Source organism: Ceratotherium simum, chromosome 1 (assembly GCF_057802395.1).
Source record: "Ceratotherium simum simum isolate JZ-2026a chromosome 1, ASM5780239v1, whole genome shotgun sequence".
Lineage (NCBI taxonomy): Eukaryota > Metazoa > Chordata > Mammalia > Perissodactyla > Rhinocerotidae > Ceratotherium > Ceratotherium simum.
This window is the reverse complement of record NC_141900.1, coordinates 84,954,652-84,972,956: the sequence shown is the minus strand read 5'-3', so window position 1 is coordinate 84,972,956 and position 18,305 is coordinate 84,954,652. Positions and strand designations below refer to the sequence as shown.

Here is an 18,305-nt window from a genome sequence, read left to right as displayed (position 1 = left end):
CCATCCCCTGAGGTGCAATTTTAAGCAGAGCAGGAACTAGCGGAGCCAAAGGCTGGGGGCGGTACTTGTACTAGGGGTGGAGCCCCACTCAAGAAGCTCAGCCCCCAGGCGTCACCATTTTTTCATTCCGGAATGGTTTTCCCCCTTCCCACCACGTTTTCCTCCGGACTCTTTTGGGTAACGAGCACTTCCGGAACCTTCCGGCAACTCGGCGTGTTCCACTGCCAAAGCCAGCTCTTTGACTCGCGTGCGCCCGCTTGGTACGCTCGAGGCCTCAAGCGCATCGGTTTCTCGGCCTCATGGCCGGGCTGACCCTGTTTGTGGGCCGCCTCCCGCCCTCCGCCCGCAGCGAGCAGCTGGAGGAGCTGTTCAGTCAGGTGGGGCCGGTGAAGCAGTGCTTCGTGGTGACTGAGAAAGGTAGGGGGCGGGGCGGTCGAGGATGGGTTGGGGTTTCCTGGGAGCGGGATGGGGGCGAGGACACCCTCCCAGACTTCAGAGAGCCGTATAATTTTTTTCCCCGCCCCTCAGAGAAGGGACTGGGAATTGAGTTTCTTTTCTAAACTGATGCTGCTTTAAACGAGTCCATAGGAGTCTGTTTTTGAAAGTCAGAGCGTTCCCTTAACTCTATAGAGCGCTTTCCGTTTTTTATGCGCACTCACAGATAAGATCTGATTTAGTAATAATGAAAATAGCTAACTTGTAATAAAACATAAGTGAGGCTTATTGAGAGTCAACTGATTGCCAGATCCGATTCTGGGTTTCACACGTGTTTTTATCTCATTTAATTTTCTTAATGATCTTGAATGCCGCTATGTCACCTAGTCAGGGCTTCCCTGGCTACTCTAAGTGGTCGCTTAACGACAGGGATACGTTCTGAGAAATACGTCGTTAGGCGATTTTGTGTTGTTCGGACATCATAGAGTGTATTTCCACAAACCTGGAAGGTATAGCCTACTACACACCTAGGCTGTATGGTACTAATCTTATGGGACCACCATCTTATATAAAGTCAGTTATTGACCAAAACTACATTATGCGGCTTGTGACTGTATTCATTTGGAAAAAAGGGATGATAATATTTGCCTTACCTACGTTGGTGTGTTCTGAAGATAAAGTGAGATAAGAGATTTAGAGCCACTTTGGAAAGGTTTAATTTGATAATGATCACTAAGGCTTGGTAATAATGGTAATAGTATTTGCAGGCTCCAGAAACAATGTTTGTGGTTTGCGGTTCTTTTGTCAGGACCACAGGCATTCATTGCTGATCTCTTCTGAGGAGGGGCAGTATTATTACATTGTAATTTTTGGAGCTGTCATACTTACTGTTTCTAACTTCTCTGGTGATATTCTGTTCTATTTGATGTTGAGTTCTTCTTTGAAGGTGTAGTGTATATCATGGATCCTCCATATCCTTGAGATTATCGGGAAAGCAGGAGGAAGAGGAGCTAACAGCGAAGACACCAAATTAGAAGAGAAAGCCTAACAATTTCTGAGCAAAGTGGAGAAGGGGCCACTGATGACAACCTTCTTTCTTTCCCTCCTGAGAATCTTGGCAAACTGATAACAGGATGTCCTGGCCGTATATCTGCTGGTTTAAGGCTTTGAGAATTTACTGATTTAGGGCTCTTGGTTTATGATTTTCTCCCTCCCACCCCAATACTGTTCCAGGGAGTAAGGCATGTCGAGGCTTTGGCTATGTCACGTTTTCTATGCTGGAAGATGTTCAGCGGGCCCTCAAGGAGATTACTACCTTTGAAGGCTGCAAGATCAATGTGACTGTTGCTAAGAAAAAGCTGAGGAACAAGTCCAAGGACAAGGAGAAAAATGGTCAGTTTCTAGTAACTGAAGAGAGTTTTCCCCCGGAGTGAAGAGGAGGCAGAGTGGCACTGGGGGTAGCTTCTAGACTGAAAGCTTCCTGAATTTCCTTTTGATGTCCTAAATCATCAAATGTATTTTGTTACTCGTTCTAGTCTTTTGTTTGCTTCTAATTCTGGAACATCTGGTGTTCTTGGGAGTTGCCATACTTAACCCTGTGGTAAATGTCATTTGTTGCTAGTAGCTTCTTTCCTGTGGTGGTCTGGGCCTAGAGGTGGGTGGTTTTGGAGCACAGACTTATTGCATTGCCTGTTACTTTTTAGAAAAATCAGAGTCCCTAAAGAAGGAGCTGAAGCCTAAAAAAGCCAAAGTGGCAGATAAGAAAGCCAGGTTAATTATTCGGAACCTGAGCTTTAAGGTAAGCAACAGAGAAGACTAACACTGTGTGTTCTGAAGGCTGGTGGAGCCAAGGCATGCTCATTGGTGGAACTCCTCACCAAGACGGTATAATTGGGCTTAATTCCTTCTGGGAATGAATCTTAACCTTGTTGCAGTCAGAAAATGGACCTGTATAAATAAGAACTTACTAAGGACAGTAAATGTGAAGATGCCTTCCTTTTGGGGAAACTACTACTGAGAAGGGGAGGGGAGAAAAGCTTTCTGATGTCTGTCCTTTTTGCCTTTTAGATACAAAGCCAGATGTCTTCTTTTCTGAAATGTTTGATGTCCTAGTCTCAAAAGTAAAAACGAAGTACAAATATTCAAGCTCTTCCTAATGAGCTAATTTAGTGGTTGATGTTTTGTGTTTATTGGTTGTGATAATATCTCTTTTTCTTTCTTCACTTTTGGCCTCAGTGTTCAGAAGATGACTTGAAGACAGTATTTGCTCAGTTTGGAGCTGTCCTGGAAGTAAACATCCCTAGGAAACCAGGTACTAGCAGGCCTTCATTTGGTGTGGATTAGATTATTTTATGTAATGGTCTTTTTCCATATCACCCTTGAACTAAGCACCATTTGAAATAGAAATACAAGGTTCATGTCATACTCTCTGTGAGCCCCATATGATATGATATATATAAAGTATCAGGCACAGTGCTTGACGAGTAATAAAACTCAAATAATAGCACTTATTCTCCTGATAGTATTTTTAGTTAGATCAGAACTAGTTTTAGAAGACGAGTTATGGTTTGAGAAAATGCATTGCTTTTCCCAAGCCTGAGTCAGGGTATACTCAGCAGGACATAAGCTATTGGTTGGGCAAGGGGCTGGCTGGTTGGCAGGATTTGGGCCATCTTGCCAGCTTGGTTTGCTATAATATCTTTCTTAGTGCCTGTTGGCTCCCTACCTGCTGCCTCTGACTGCTTTGTATGTTTGCACACAGATGGAAAGATGCGTGGTTTTGCTTTTGTTCAGTTCAAAAACCTCCTAGAAGCAGGAAAAGCTCTGAAAAGCATGAACATGAAAGAGATAAAAGGTAAGTTTTCTATACATATACCATTGACCCAGATCTTCCTGGTGTTGGGGTGAATTAGCACAGTAACCCACTTTCTACATTTTCAAAAGCTGTTTGCATTGTTGAGAGTCTCACTGCTAATATAGAAGCTGTTTTGGTGAAATATTCCTAGTACTTGATCTTAGGGTTAAACTTGAAAGAACCCATGTCATTATTCTCTTTTCTTTATTTGGTGATGGATGTCCTTTTAAATCCCTAATGAAAGATGTCCCTAAAATAATCACTGATGGATGCAGGTTGCTGTCTAGGGGATGTGGGATTTGCAGGTTCCTCCTTCTTGGTTATGATCACTATTCACCATCTGTGGGCTATTAAACTGACCGTGAGGCTACTCTGATGTTGATTTACCAGGTACTCTGCCTAAAGAAGGGATTGGCTTAGAGACTTCCTAACTTCTGAGTAGGGTACAGATTATTCCAGAATGCCTGTTTTGCCTCTTGCTAGTCTAACTGGAAACTTAAGTCTAACTGGAAGCACCATTTTAATTCTTTATTTTTTTTTACTCTTTCTTATCCCAGGCGTGTAGAAGGGTAAAATTTCTGTTTATTGATAGAAAGGTTAAGGAGTTGTATTTTAGGACCAGCATTGTCTGAATTGGCAGTTTCTTTGTCTCCTTTGGTTCTGTAACTGTCTTTGATGAATAAGAAGTCGTTTACAGGAGATAGGACTGTTAAAAAGAAGAAGGCCTTTCTGATGCTACTTTTCTGTCTCACAGGGCGGACAGTGGCTGTGGATTGGGCCGTGGCAAAGGATAAATATAAAAATACACAATCTGCCTCTGCCCCAGGTAAGATGTGGTGGTGTTGCACAGGAGGGTTTGTCTGTCCTGGGGTGAGTGTGGAAACAACTCTATCTATGATAAAAGTATCAGGGAACCTGCTTGTCAGCAAGAATATTGAGCTGGAGATACCAAAAGCAGAAGATTAACGAAAAGAATGAGACTGAGGAGTAAGAAAAACTCTGAATTCCTGCTGGCTCAGTAATGAGCCCAGAGCTCTTTGTCAATTTATATTGTACCATCTGGTGATCTGGTCCCAAAACAGGATCTTTTGGGTCTAAGCCCACTCCTGGATGTGGGTGCAAGCGAGGGGTAGGGCCTGAACTCATTGTCCCCTCTACTTGCTGTCCTTTCACAGCTTTTCATAATAGGGAGTCATAGAACATTAAGAATAGGGAAACTTAAAATTTGAGTTTTATTAAGAAAACAATTGGCTTTTAAGTCACCAGGATCTCAGAGAACAGAACTCAGCGAGATTAAAGTTCATAGTTGGGCTCCAGAGCAAGGCTTGTGCTGGCCATGGTGCACAGTGGTAGGCTGTTTGTGGAGGCTCAGTTGCTACGTCTCTCATCCCCAGCCAGGTTAACTTTCAGGTTTCTGATGGATGAGACAGACTCCAAGGGAATCTCGGTGATGAGGAGTTTTTGTTGTTTGTTTTTTGCTTTTTTTCCTCATACTTTCCCCTGTTAAGTAGAGTAAGAAAAATATATGAGATAACGTAAAACCAAAGGAACTAGGAACTTGGGGTATTAGTTACTCTTGTTAAAATAACCTTGTTTTGGATACTAAATGAGTTCCTAACTTTCTTTGCTTCCCTGTGTAGGTGAGGAGAAGAGGCCTGAACCTAAACATCAGAAATTAGGTAAAGAGAATGGCAGGGAAGAAGAGAATATGGGAGAAGAGGAGGAGGAGGAGGGGGAGGAGGATGATGATATGGAAGAGGAAGAGGATGATGATGATGAAGAAGAGGAGGAAGAGAATAAAGAATCAAAGGTGATGAAGACTGTGCAGATTCAGAAGAGGTAAGCAGCTCAGCTTATTCTGAGACAACAGAGGGAGTTTAGGATTGTCTCTGAGAGGAGAAATGATGTCTTTTCCTGCCCCCATCATTGCAGAATTGACATGTGTAATGAAGTTGGATAGGCCCCTGTCTCAGCCCAGATCCTTAGTTCTGAACTGTGCCATTGCAGAGCAGTCAAGAGGGCAGCACCTGCAGAAAGCAGTGAAGAGGAGCATTCCTATGATGACAGCGACCTGGAGGAAACAGATAGTATTGATGGTGGAGAGGAACTGGCACAGAGTGATACCAACACTGAAGAGCAAGAGGATGAAGGTTTGCCTGGGATCTTTGTAGATGCCTTTAAATTTAAGTTACTGAGAAATGTGCATCAGTTCAGCTCAGGCCTCTTTTTAAATAGGACCCTAAGGTGTTCTGTCAAATTTATGTTTAGATGCTAAAAATGAAAGCTTTATATTCCTGTCTTCTAAAAGGTGTTCTAAAAAGGTGTTTTTTTTTTTCTTTGTTGCTGAGGAAGATTGGCCCTGAGCTAACATCTGTGCCAGTCTTCCTCTATTTGGTATGTGAGCCGCCACTACAGCATGGCCACCAAGTGGTGTAGGTCCTGGCCTGGGAACTGAACCTGAGCCACTGAAGTGGAGCGTGCTGAACTTAACCACTAGGCCATGGAGCCGGCCCCTATGTTTTGTTTTTTAAATGAATTTGAAGTGGTGTTTGAGGGTTAAGATTCTTTGTTAGAGAATTTAAAACCTAGCTTAATGCTAAGGTACTACTTCTCTCTCTCGATATCCAAGTTGAATGAATAACTGGATAAACAGGATATTGCATCCTAACACCAAGGTGGATTTTAAACAAGTCTTTTGAGTTGAGATGGGGATAAAGGACCTCTTCGGGCATTTTGTAAAACTGTAACCAAATCCTGTTGCTACCTTTATTAAGAATGTTGGGGGTAAGCCTAACTTGTTTATTGAGGGAGGGTAGGTCATTACAAAACGAGGAGTGGCCAATAACTGGTCCTTTACTTTGTCTGGATGGAGGTTTTTATTCACTTATCGGGTCACTCCCTTCTGTTTCCTTTTCTATAAGTCTGACATGCTGGTTTGACCATATAAGAAATCTGAGGAAATTAGCGTTTTCCGTGAGGAGAGAATGGTAGACAGCTTAAAATCAAAGAAGCTTTTATACCAAAGGGCCTATGAAACCTTGCATTCTATAGCCAGATTCAGCTGTCTCTTACCATTCTTTCACTTGAAAAAATTATAAGACTAATAGATAATAATGAGAGAAAATTAATGAAAAACACAGTGCAGATGAGTATAATATAAAAAGTAAAATTTCCTCACCAGTTGCCCCAACAGTCCCCCAAAGTAACTACTGTTGTTTCTTTTGTATCCTTCCAGAAATGTTCTATGTATGTATAAGCATTATATGTCTATTTTTAAAAACAGTGAGTCTCCCTTATACCCCGATCCTCAACCACTTAGGGCCCCTCCCCAGAGACAACTAAGTTTCTTGTGTATCTAAAGATATTTAATACCTGTATAAGCAAACACACACACACACACACACACGTATACGCACACATATACAATATAGTGTACGTTGTTTGTGTGAATGTGTATTTTTTTCCTCCTCAAATGTTCTACATGTTTTATATTTCCAAAAAGTTTACACTGTCACAACAGTATATGGGACTCTCTTTTTTCCCACACTCTTACCACAGTAGATTTCATCTATCTTTTGGTTTTTGCTAATCTGTTGGTGAAAGATAGTTGTCTTGTTTCTTGTGCTGTGTTTTTATTTAATTATGAGTAAGTTTGAGCGTCTTTTCATATATTTAGTTGCATATACTTTGTTCATTTTTAATTGGGTTTTTTTTCTTATTGATTTACACAAGATCTTTATATATTTAAGAAGTTACCCCTTGGTTGTATGGCTTGCACTACTCTTTTTTCAGGTTTTTTTTTTTTTTTTTTTTACTTTAGATGTAAAAGTCTCAAAGAAAAAGAAGAGGAAACTACCGTCTGACGTGAATGAAGGGAAAACTGTTTTTATCAGGTATGCCTTTCTACCTTGACAACTGCTGATTGTGTTGCCTTCAGAGGTTTCTCTTTTCTCTTCTCCTCCCTTGTTCCCTCCCTTCTTCTTCTTCTTCTTCTTTTTTTTTTTTTTTGGCACCAGTTCTGTTAGCTAGGCTGGGGAGTTAGACTCCTCTAAGACCATTGGCACATCTGGCCCTTGGAACATACCAAACAATGAGAAATGTAGGAAAATCAGAAGTATACACAGAAGATAAATAGCAGGGGTCTTTCTATCTTGTCCTCATTTAGATTTCATTCTTTGTAATTGGGGTGGCATCATTTGGAACAAATCAATTCTTCAACTGTTAGAAACATCTTGCTTCTGGCCTTTGTTTTAGGGGGAGTGCTGGGAAGGCAGTAACACCACTACTCCCAAATGATTTCTCTCTTCATGCCTAACTTACATTCTAAAGTAGTGTCCAGAATAAAGTAAAGCATCCTGTCTGTTTCCAGGAAAACTGAGGGAGGGAGTTGGGGTGGAGATAGGTTTTATTTCTTGTTTCCATTGCTGTTTTAGTCCTATTGGCTGCAGTAGATTGGCGTTTTCAGAAGGTCAGGATATCTTCGGTACGCCTCAAGTATGCCTTCTCATCCTTGCTTAAGTACCAGTGTGCTAGGGCCATTGGGTCTTATTTTGGAAATGTATATTTTATCCTCTTGTACAATCTCGTAAGATTATTTTTGTTATACAATTAATTTATGTTTATTGTGGGAAATTTAGGAAATAAATGAGCAAAAAAACCCACCAAGATAATTAACCTTAATCACTACTCAGAGAACACCCACACACATGCCCATATCGTAAATATTCACAAGGATGAGTTTAGCCTATGCATGCTGTGCTGTAGCCCATTTTCTTCCTCTATAACATGTCTCTCCATAATTTTTTTTACTGTATTATTTAGAATTGCTATATAAATAATTTTGTGTTTGCAGAGGATTCTGTCTAAAAGGAAGGAAGAAATGTCACATTTAGAAGCCTGTGACCTCAATACTAAGGGTACCACTTCTTACACGTCTTTTAGTTAATAAAGAACTTAGGAAAGTAATGGGATAGAAGAGAAAAAACTATGTACATGATGAGGCAAATAAGAAATAATGTAGCTAGTATATGTCTTATTGCAGAACATCTTTTTTGTCTTGCTTACTCCATTAGGTAGAATCATTTATAGGGTTGTTAACTGAGTATAAGAGAAATAAAATAGTAGATATTTATTTGGGACTGTTTTTCTTAGCCCTGGAAGGCTGTGCATAGCTGGGGAAATGAGGAATCTTTACACTCTGTTGAAATTTAGTAGAACAAAATCTCCTTCCAACATTTTTTAATCCCATTGAGAGAAATAAGTAGTTTCCTTTTTTTGCGCTTAGCTAGTAAACTTTACCATGTTTGCTTCTGAGTTATTATTTTGAAGGATTTTATGACTTCCATAAAATTTTAACTGAAACCTGATTTCATAGCAGCACAGACGAGAAAACGGCTAATGGAAAGAGAGAGAGAGACATTTGACTTTTCTCATTAGCCTGCTGTGAGTCTTTTGGTTGTAGTAAGGGAAACTAATTTTGGCCAATTTACGTGAAAAAGCAGGTTTGTTGGATGAAGATTAGGGTGGCTCACAGAATCCAAGTTGTCAAAGAGCAAACCTCAAGAAGGGGATGAAAATCAGGGCAGTTCTGAGACCCTAGCAGGCTGCAGGTCTTTTCTCTGAGGACCCCGCCCCTTCTTTTCCTTCTTAAGGTGTAACATGTATTCTGTAAAGTGCATTAATCTAAGTCTAAAACTCAGTGATATTTTTCATATATATATAACCATATATATATACATATACACATATATATATACACACACACACACACACACACACAAATATATATGGATGTGTGTGTGTGTGTATATATCCATGTAACCACCACCCAGATCAAGATAGAAAATTTTCAGCTCCCCAAAAGTTTCCCTCAGGTGGGGCACTGCTGTTTTGAAGTGAATCTGCATCTGCAACTTCTGGTCTTTGTATATGTCTGTTCAAGTTTTAAATTCCTGGGAGAGAGAATCTGATTGACATAGGAAGGTCGGTCCGTTATGGCCGAGTGGTGGAGTCATACATCACAGACCTGGCTACTGGGGGCCACCCCTCTCAGTGCTATTCTTGAACAAGGAAGGGTGGAGAGTGGTCATGAACAAGGGAACAGTTGATGTGTAACTCACTCACCTTGTACTGAAACACAGAATCTCACTTTTGTAATTGACCTTTCTTGTGACCTGATTGTCGTCCATAGAAACCTGTCCTTTGACTCAGATGAAGAAGAACTTGGGGAGCTCCTCCAGCAATTTGGAGATCTTAAATATGTCCGCATTGTCTTGCATCCAGACACAGAGCATTCTAAAGGTATTTGCTGTCAGCTGGTCAGGCCCTAAAAGGGTTGAGACCACTGCCACGGACACTGGCTAGGTTACATGAGAGCATAATGTGTGCCTTTCTAGGGGGTTCACAGTCCGTCCAGGTTTCTGTGGTCTATAGAAGCACCAAGGACATTCTGAGGTCGTTTTCTATGATGTCAAACTCAGCACCTTTAATGGTGCTGCCAGCCATAATTTTGTCTAAGCTTTTTAAGCCCTTGGTTGTTTACTTTAGGGTAATGAATTCCATTGGCTGTTCTCCTTTGAATTTCAAATGTGATAACAGCTCATGGGTATTAATCATTCCACATTGCTTGAAATTACTGGGATCTTTTTTAGTTGCTTTTGTTAGAGATGAAAGTTGACAGAGAAACTTTGTTGCAGTGGCAACAGTCGGAAGGAAAACCATGTAGCAGGAGTGCTGCCTTCGATTTTTTTTTTTTTCCTAAAGCTATTTCTTTTGAGCCTCAAGGGTTGACTACTCCTTATTCTAGTTTACTGTTATTAGGGAAGCATCTTTTCAACCCATTCATAATCTTTGATTTTATCAACTGCAGTCATTCTCCCAAAGCAGTGAATTTTTAATTCATTCTGATTCTTGATTCCTTTGAGATCTAGCAAAAACAATGAACCGTCTCAGAAAAATGCCACTTCTGAGGGTTTGTGGGCTCTCTGGAGCCTAGGCATGGATTAATAATCTCCATTCTAAACCTTCTTATTTTCCAAATGGATGAGACCTGATCATTTTTGGTTTTTACTTAGCTAAAAAAGATGTAAATAAGGCAATATGATGGAAAGAAAACTAAACTGCTTCCTGGAGATTAGGGATCTAATCCTAGCTAAGCCACAGAACAGCTGGGTGATTTTTGGCAAATCATTTAGGCACCCTGGCCTTCAGTTTCTTGTCTGTAAAATGAGTAGTTTCAACTAGAGTAATCACTTACAGTGACTTCAGCTCTGATATTCAGTTATACTTCTCGGACCTTCTCCATTTCTAGTATGTTTTTCTAAAAATGGGCAACTAAAATTACATAGAATGTTCCAAGTACTGTAGGATATTGCTTTACTTTGATGATATCCTTTGTTCCTTTTTGAGTGCAGTAGTATATTGAGTTGATATTTTCGGAAGGTAGTCTACAGTTGACTTGCTCAATCTCTTTCTTGGTTTATTGATGTTAGCTGAGAGTTAATGATCTTAATAAGCATAGTTTTCATTCTTTTTTCTTTTTCTTTTTTTGCTGAGGAAGATTTGCCCTGAGCTAAGATCTGTTGCCAATCTTCCTTTTTTTTTTTTGTTGCTTGAGGAAGATTAGCTCTGAGATAAGATCTGTGCCAGTCTTCCTCTATTTTGTACGTGAGTTGTTGCCACAGCATGGCTGATGAGTGGTGTAGGTCCGCACCCAGGATCCGAACCCGCGAACTTGGGCTGCCAAAGTGGAGCACACTGAACTTAACCACTAGGCCGTGGGGCCAGCCCCTCATTATTTTTTCTTAATACATTATCTCTCCCTAGCTCATAGTAAATTTTTCTGGCACTGTTTCTCCCTATTCACAACAGCTTTGGCCTCCTCCTACAGTTTATCCCTGTCAGCATGCCATTTCACTGCCTGAAAGAGCTAAATGTTATCTGAAGACTTTTTGGGAAGTGTTAAGACTGAGCCCGGTACTGATCCTGGAAATTCCAATGATAAAATTCTTACCTATTCAGAGAGAATTACCCACTTTCTTCATTTTGGATGAATAGACTAATCTGCCTATTAGAAACATTATTTTCCCCATATTTCTTTGTTATTTGTTTCTTTCTATTAATGCTGGACATTATGGTAGGTGCTAGGGATATAGAAATAGCCAAGAAACATGGCCCTTATTCCTGAGGCATTCAGTCTGTTTGGGAACATGTCACCTGACCAGTACTCTAATAGAGATGTGAGTGGAGGACCTGTGGGTGGGGTACTTGGCTCTGCCTGAAGGAAGCAGGGAAGACCTACTAGGTGGTGACCCTTCTGTTGGCCTGCCACATGTGTCTTTTCAGTTAGTCTCTGGCATTCATTCTTTTTTTTTCTTTATTGAGGTAACATTGGTTTATATTGTTATATAAATTTCATTATATTTTGATTTCTGTGTAGTCTACATCAAGTTCAACACCCAAAGACTATCATCCATCACTGTACACATGTGCCCTATCACCCCTTTCGCCCTCCTCCCTCCCCCCTTTCCTCTGGTAACCACCAATCTAATCTCTGTATCTATGTTTTTGTTTGTTGTTGTTGTTTTTATTTTCTACTTATGAGTGAAATCACACAGTATTTGACTTGCTCCATTTGACTTATTTTGCTTAGCATAATACCCTCAAGGTCCATCCATGTTGTCGCAAATGGCAAGACTTCATCTTTTTTTATAGCTGAGTAGGATTGCATTGTGTTATATATACCACATCTTCTTTATCCTTTCATCCATTGATGGGCGTTTAGGTTGTTTCCAAGTCTTGGCTATTGTGAATAGTGCTGCAATGAACATAGGGATGCATATATCTTTGCACATTGATGTTTTTGTGTTCTTTGCATAAACACCCAGAAGTGGAATAGCTGGATCATATGGTAGTTCTATTCTTAATTTTTTTTTTTTTTTGCCTGGGAAAGATTTGCTTTGAGCTATCATCTGTTGCCAATCTTCCTGTTTTTTTTCCTTCCCCCACAAAGCCCCAGTACATAGTTGTAAGGCCTTCTAGTTCTTCTATGTGAGCTGCCGCCACAGCATGGCTATTGCCGGACGAATGGTGTGGTTCTGCGCCTGGGAACTGAATCCTGGCTGCTGAAGCAGAGCGCACCAAACTTTAACCACTAGGCCATCAGGGGGCTGGCTTTCCATACTTAGTTTTTTGAGGAATCTCCATACTGTTTTTCCATAGCAGCTGCACCAGTTTACATTCCCACCAGCAGTGTATGAGAGTTCCCATTTCTCCACATCCTCTCCAACACTTATTTCTTGTTAATTATCCATTCTGACGGGCATGCAGTGATATCTCATTGTAGTTTTGATTTGCATTTCCGTAATAATTAGTGATGTTGAACATCTTTTCATGTGCCTTTTGGCCATCTGTATATCTGTTTTGGAAAAATGTTCAGATCTTTTGCCCATTTTCTAATTGGGTTGTTTGTTTCTTTATTGTTGAGATGTACAAGTTCTTTGTGTATTTTGGATATTAACTCCTTACCAGATATATGGTTTGTGAATTATCTTCTGCCAATTGTTAGGTCGTCTTTTCATTTTGTTGATGGTTTCCTTTGCTGTGCAGAAGCATTTTAGTTTGATGTAGTCCCATTTGTTTATTTTTTCTTTTGTTTCCCTTGTCTGAGTAGACATGGTATTCAACAATATGCTGCTGAGATGGATGTCAGAGAGCGTACTGCCTATATTTTCTTCTAGAACTTTTATGGTTTCAAATCCTACATTCAAGTCTTGAATCCATTTTGAGTTAATTTTTGTGTATGGTGTAAGATAATGGTCTGCTTTCATTCTTTGGCATGTGGCTGTCCAGTTTTCCCGACACCATTTATTGAAGAGACTTTCCTTTCTCCATTGTATGTTCTTGGCTCCCTTGTCGAAAAGTAGCTGTGCATAGATGTGTGGGTTTATTTCTGGGCTCTCAGTTCTGTTCCATTGATCTCTTTTTGTGCCAGTACTGTGCTATTTTGATTACTGTAGCTTTGTAGTATATTTTGAAATCAGGGAGTGTGATACCTCTAGCTTTGTTCTTTTTTCTCAGGATTCCTCTGGCTATTCAGGGTCTTTTGTTGTTCCATATCAAGATTTGTTCCGTTTTAAGATTCTTTGTTCTCTTTCTTTGAAAAATGTTGTTGGGGATTTTATTGTTGGGAAGTGATAGGGATTGCACTGAATCTGTAGCTTGCTTTAGGAAATATGGACGTGTTAACTATGTTAGTTCTTCCAATCCATGAGCACGGAATATCTTTCCATTTCTTTGTGGCTTCTGTTTCTTTCAGCAATGTTTTATAGTTTTCAGTGTACAGGTCTTTCACCTGTTTGGTTAAATTTATTCCAAGGTATTTTATTCTTTTTGTTGCGATTGTAAATGGGATTGTATTCTTAATTTCTCTTTCTGGTAGTAAATTGTTAGTGTATAGAAATGCAACTGATTTTTGTTTGTTGATTTTGTATCCTGCAACTTTACTGTATTCACTTATTATTTCTAATAGTTTTTTGGTGCGTTCTTTAGGGTTTTCTATATATAAAATCATGTCATCTGCAAATAGTGACAAAAGATCAATGCTCCAGTAGCTCTGGGAAATATGGCATTGTTTTCACATATGAGAGAATATTTAAAGTTTAAAGGAATACTAACAAAATATTATGTAACTTTGGTTTTTTTTTTGGAGTTTACTGTAAAGTGAACTTTTTTTTTATTTGCTTGTGAAAGCTGTGTTTTATCAATAGCAGAAATTAGGATGGGTTGATTGGCCTTAACGTCTAGCCAGTAAAAGGTATGCCTGTGGAAATTCTAGAGCATGAGTCAAGAATTGAGCTCATGGCTTTCTGGTTCACTACTATATTCGTGTGATAGAGGCCAGAGACTTTTACTCCAAGAGGCATATCTGCCCTTATCTGATGCCTCCCTATGAGATCTATAATTAACTTCAGGGTTAAGTAGTTCCTGCCCATTTTTAGTCCTCTAATAGGCACGCAGTAAGTGATTACTCTATCATTTCTTGTGCATATTTCTTATTAAGGAGCGAGATGGTGAGACTAAAGTTCTAAGAAGCATTGGAAAAGATGAAGGAAGTAATAATAAAATTTCATTGTGAGCAGGTGTGCTGTCTTATGTCTTTGAACCTTCAGTGCCTGACACAGCGCCTGTCTCATGGTACTTAGCATAAGGATGCTAATACCCCTTCCACTTTGTGTCAGGCTGCCACCATTTGTAGTGTTGTCTTTGGCTTCCTGGTGGGCCATGGGAGTTTGGGATCTCACTTAATTTTGTCTCTCGTGCAGGTTGTGCATTTGCTCAGTTCATGACTCAAGAAGCAGCTCAGAAATGCCTTGAAGCTGCTTCTCCAGAGACTGAGGTAAGGCAGACATTTCCTTTACCCTGAAACTTAGGTGATAGTGGCTTCCAGTGGCAACATCTGATGTTTACACAAAGCTATATTATTGTTATTATCATTATTGTCAATAATATGATAATAATAAAGTTAACACTTATTGAGCACTTTGTGTGTTAGGCACTGAGCTTTACATGTATTACCTTACTTTAATCTTTACATCAGCCTGATAGGGGTTTATAAGGTAAGTACAATTATTATCTCTATTTTATAGGTGAGGAAACAAGTATAATAATGTGTCTAATATTTATTGATCCCTGTCTGTATGTCAGCCTCTATCCTAGGCTGATGACATGAAATACTGGGACAAGAATGGATTAAGGCCATCTATGAAGTAGAGTAACTGTTAGAGAGAGAAAGTGTGTGGGTGATGGAGAATTTTTCTGTGTATTCCATAACCAAGTATACATTGTTTTGAGATAAGCTATCCTGATGCCGTTGTCTCTTCATTCCCTTGAGTTAACAATACCATTTCATTAACTTTCTTTAGAATACTAAAAATTTGCCTGTTTACAGATCATTTTCCTCAATTTGTGTCTACTTTGGGACTAATCAACTCCTGTAAAATAAATGATTTACTGCTGACCGCCCTAAGTACACATGTGGCCTTTTGCACACCTCTACTAAATACTCTTAGGCTCGGTGATCCACTTGCAGCCAGCTGGGCTAAAACATCCTGGGGGTTGGACTCTATAGCATTATTGGGGCTTGCTGTTTCCCTTTTCTTGGTGTTCCTTGTCAGGTGCTTAGTTTCTACTCGTTATGTATTTTAAGAGAGAGAGTTACAATCTCTTATAGGGTGGTGGACTTAAACTGGATGGCCGGCAGCTCAAGGTTGACTTGGCAGTGACCCGTGATGAGGCTGCAAAGCTCCAGACAAAGAAAGTGAAGAAGCCGACTGGAACCCGGAACCTCTACCTGGCCCGGGAAGGCTGTGAGTAGTGGAAGGGAGACATGGACCAGGCTTCTGAGTAGCTGGCCTTGTGCCGTGACAGTGACCTAGCAATAGTATGTTTGGGGGCATGTTTCAAATTAAAAACCCAAATATCTCCTTTAACAGTGTTATATTAGGATTCCACTTTAGCAGATGTCGCTTTCTGTTAGCAAACCTCCACCCAATTTGTGGATTAACCAGTCCATTTGCTTTTCTGCCTGCATACCTTTAGATCTTTTTATTGGAGATTTGGCAGGGCAAGAGGGAGGAAAAACTCTAATTATCTTTGCTTCTTGTCATCATTTCTTTTTTCTTTTTTTTGTGTGTGAGGAAGATCAGCCCTGAGCTAAGATCCATGCCAATCCTCCTCTTTTTGCTGAGGAAGACTGGCCCTGGGCTATCATCCGTGCTCATCTTCCTCCACTTTATATGGGATGCCACCACAACATGGCCTGACAGGCGGTTCATCGGTGTGCGCCCAGGATCCGAACCCAGGCCGCCAGCAGTGGAGCGCGTGCACTTAACCGCTACGCCACGGGGCCGGCCCCTTGTCATCATTTCTAATAGGGTTTCTGAAGGAGTTGAAAATTATGACTAAAATTACTCTTTTGGATTATTCACGGATTTAAAATGTACACTCAGTATCTTTCCCTTAATCAGAAAGACAATCAAAAATTAGCTTTAATTAAAAAAAAGAAAGAATCTTGTCCTCTAGGTCATAAGAATCTTGTCCTCTAGGTCATAGAGTATTTATTGGCCTACCATCTGCACAGTGTGGACTAGTAATGTAAGACCATTAGCCTTTGATACTAGGCCTTTATATGGCAATGTGGCTGTTTTCTGGGCTGGCTTATCTCATTGCTTAGTAGTGGCCCCCGAGTACATGAAGAGCAGCGAAATTCCAAGGGCAGGTTGCAGGTGGAGCATTTTTGCATTCCAAATGCCTAAAATGTACTTACTTTCAGAACTTCCTCTAGGCCTTTCCATCTGACTTTGGGCGTGTACATGAAGCTTCTTTGAGGGGAAGGAAGGAGAAAAGGAACAAAAATCACAAAGTGTTCAGAGTTTTAGTCCTTGAGAGCAGCTCTGAGCCGAGAACTTAGCCCTGTAGCCTATTTCTGGACCTACCCAAATGCCACTATGTCCTGGCCAGGGTAGTCCTCTGGGCCCTGTACAAAGAGCTTGCATCATTCAAATCACATTCTTCTTGTTGCTCAGTGAAAATTCCCTTGCTGATGTCTTGGCCTTTTTCCCTCTTTCCTCAGTGATTCGTGCTGGGACGAAGGCTGCAGAGGGTGTGAGCACTGCTGATATGGCTAAAAGAGAACGAGTGAGTAGATTAGGCACCACCCTTCAGGTTCTGCATGACTTATTATAAATCAATAAATAATAATTAATGAATGCTAGAGGTACTCATCAAAGAGCCAAGTATAGATCACAGACCCTACTTACACTCTTGTTAGAGAGAAAAGCAGCACACAGGTGAAACAGCAAATAACCCAACATTATACATACTATTATATCAGCAATATATGCCATTATATGAACTGGGTCTTATTTTTCATTTTCCTAATGCTCAGCAGTAAATGTTTGCTGAATAGTGTGCTTGTAGATTATGCAGTAGACACTTAGAGGTTATAGGGCTGTGTATAATTAGGTATCAGTATAAATGCGAATAACATAAGAAGGGAAGATCAGAGTGGGTTGGAGTTAGTAGACAAAGAGGTAGATGTGGGTCTTGGAAGGGATAGTTAAGATATCTGTTTTGGGGAGGAGGGTGATACCTCTAGATTATAAAATCCTTTTAGGAAAATTCCATGTTATGGGAGTTTCCTCTGATAACTGATACCGTTAAGTTCCTTTGCTGCTTGGTAATGTTAGTTCCTAGTAATTTTTACTTTTGCCCATATAGCTTACTTTCAAAAAGCTAATAAGCCAGCCTAGAATGGTAAAGATGCATAACCACTAACAGAATTAGCTGTGGAACCTGACAGTGCAGAAAATCGTGGACAGAGATGAGAATATAATGACAGCAAGAGGCAGTGTGTCTTTTCTGTGTACAGTTTCTAGACTAGTGTTCTCAACTGTCTTTGGTAGTGAGCATCTGGAAATCATGGTATTCAGGGGGCATTGTATGCCCTTTTCTGATCACAATGCAATAGTGACACATTTAGTTTTCTCTTAGAATGAATTTTTCTAGTAAAAAGCTCACTAGATTATATGCATTATAATTCACAGCAGGCACAGTTTTTCCTGGCAGAAAAATCAGACTGTTGAACTTCGACATGATAGCCTCTTCAAATATCCCTTTAATATTCATTTCCAGAGTATCTGTTTATTTTGTTGTTAGTACCTTTACCCAACAAAGAGCAGCAGGAATGAGAAGACTTGGTAAAGAACATTTTAATTTAAAACTTTTCTATATCCTAATTTTAAAAAAACTAATCAGGAGAAGAATGTCATCCTTTCACTTCAGAGACAGGTTGTCCTGGGACTCATGTTTTGTGCAGCGTAGTTGAGGCTGTAGCTCTCGAAGCAGAATGCCTTTCTGTGGTCCTGGGTGTCCTTTTGCCTCCAGGTGGCAGAGTTGAGACAAGACAACATTCTCTCGAGTATTCTTTAGATAAATTCTGCTTCCTTTTGGAAGGACT

The 18,305-nt window shown here is 40.2% G+C and overlaps 1 protein-coding gene across 1 annotated transcript in view; it reads left to right on the top strand.

Annotated features, from left to right (window-relative positions):
• The first annotated feature begins 194 nt into the window (after positions 1 to 194).
• RBM28 (RNA binding motif protein 28) overlaps positions 195 to 18,305 on the top strand; it is a 30,721-nt gene continuing 12,610 nt past the window's right edge. The window contains exons 1-13 of the mRNA XM_004418722.3: positions 195 to 417; positions 1,669 to 1,827; positions 2,139 to 2,233; positions 2,671 to 2,746; positions 3,197 to 3,289; positions 4,044 to 4,115; positions 4,930 to 5,128; positions 5,297 to 5,439; positions 7,110 to 7,182; positions 9,480 to 9,589; positions 14,611 to 14,684; positions 15,519 to 15,654; positions 16,920 to 16,984. Of these exons, the coding sequence (XP_004418779.2) occupies positions 300 to 417; positions 1,669 to 1,827; positions 2,139 to 2,233; positions 2,671 to 2,746; positions 3,197 to 3,289; positions 4,044 to 4,115; positions 4,930 to 5,128; positions 5,297 to 5,439; positions 7,110 to 7,182; positions 9,480 to 9,589; positions 14,611 to 14,684; positions 15,519 to 15,654; positions 16,920 to 16,984 (1,413 nt within the window). The 5' untranslated portion in view covers positions 195 to 299. The remainder of the gene's footprint in view (positions 418 to 1,668; positions 1,828 to 2,138; positions 2,234 to 2,670; positions 2,747 to 3,196; positions 3,290 to 4,043; positions 4,116 to 4,929; positions 5,129 to 5,296; positions 5,440 to 7,109; positions 7,183 to 9,479; positions 9,590 to 14,610; positions 14,685 to 15,518; positions 15,655 to 16,919; positions 16,985 to 18,305) is intronic.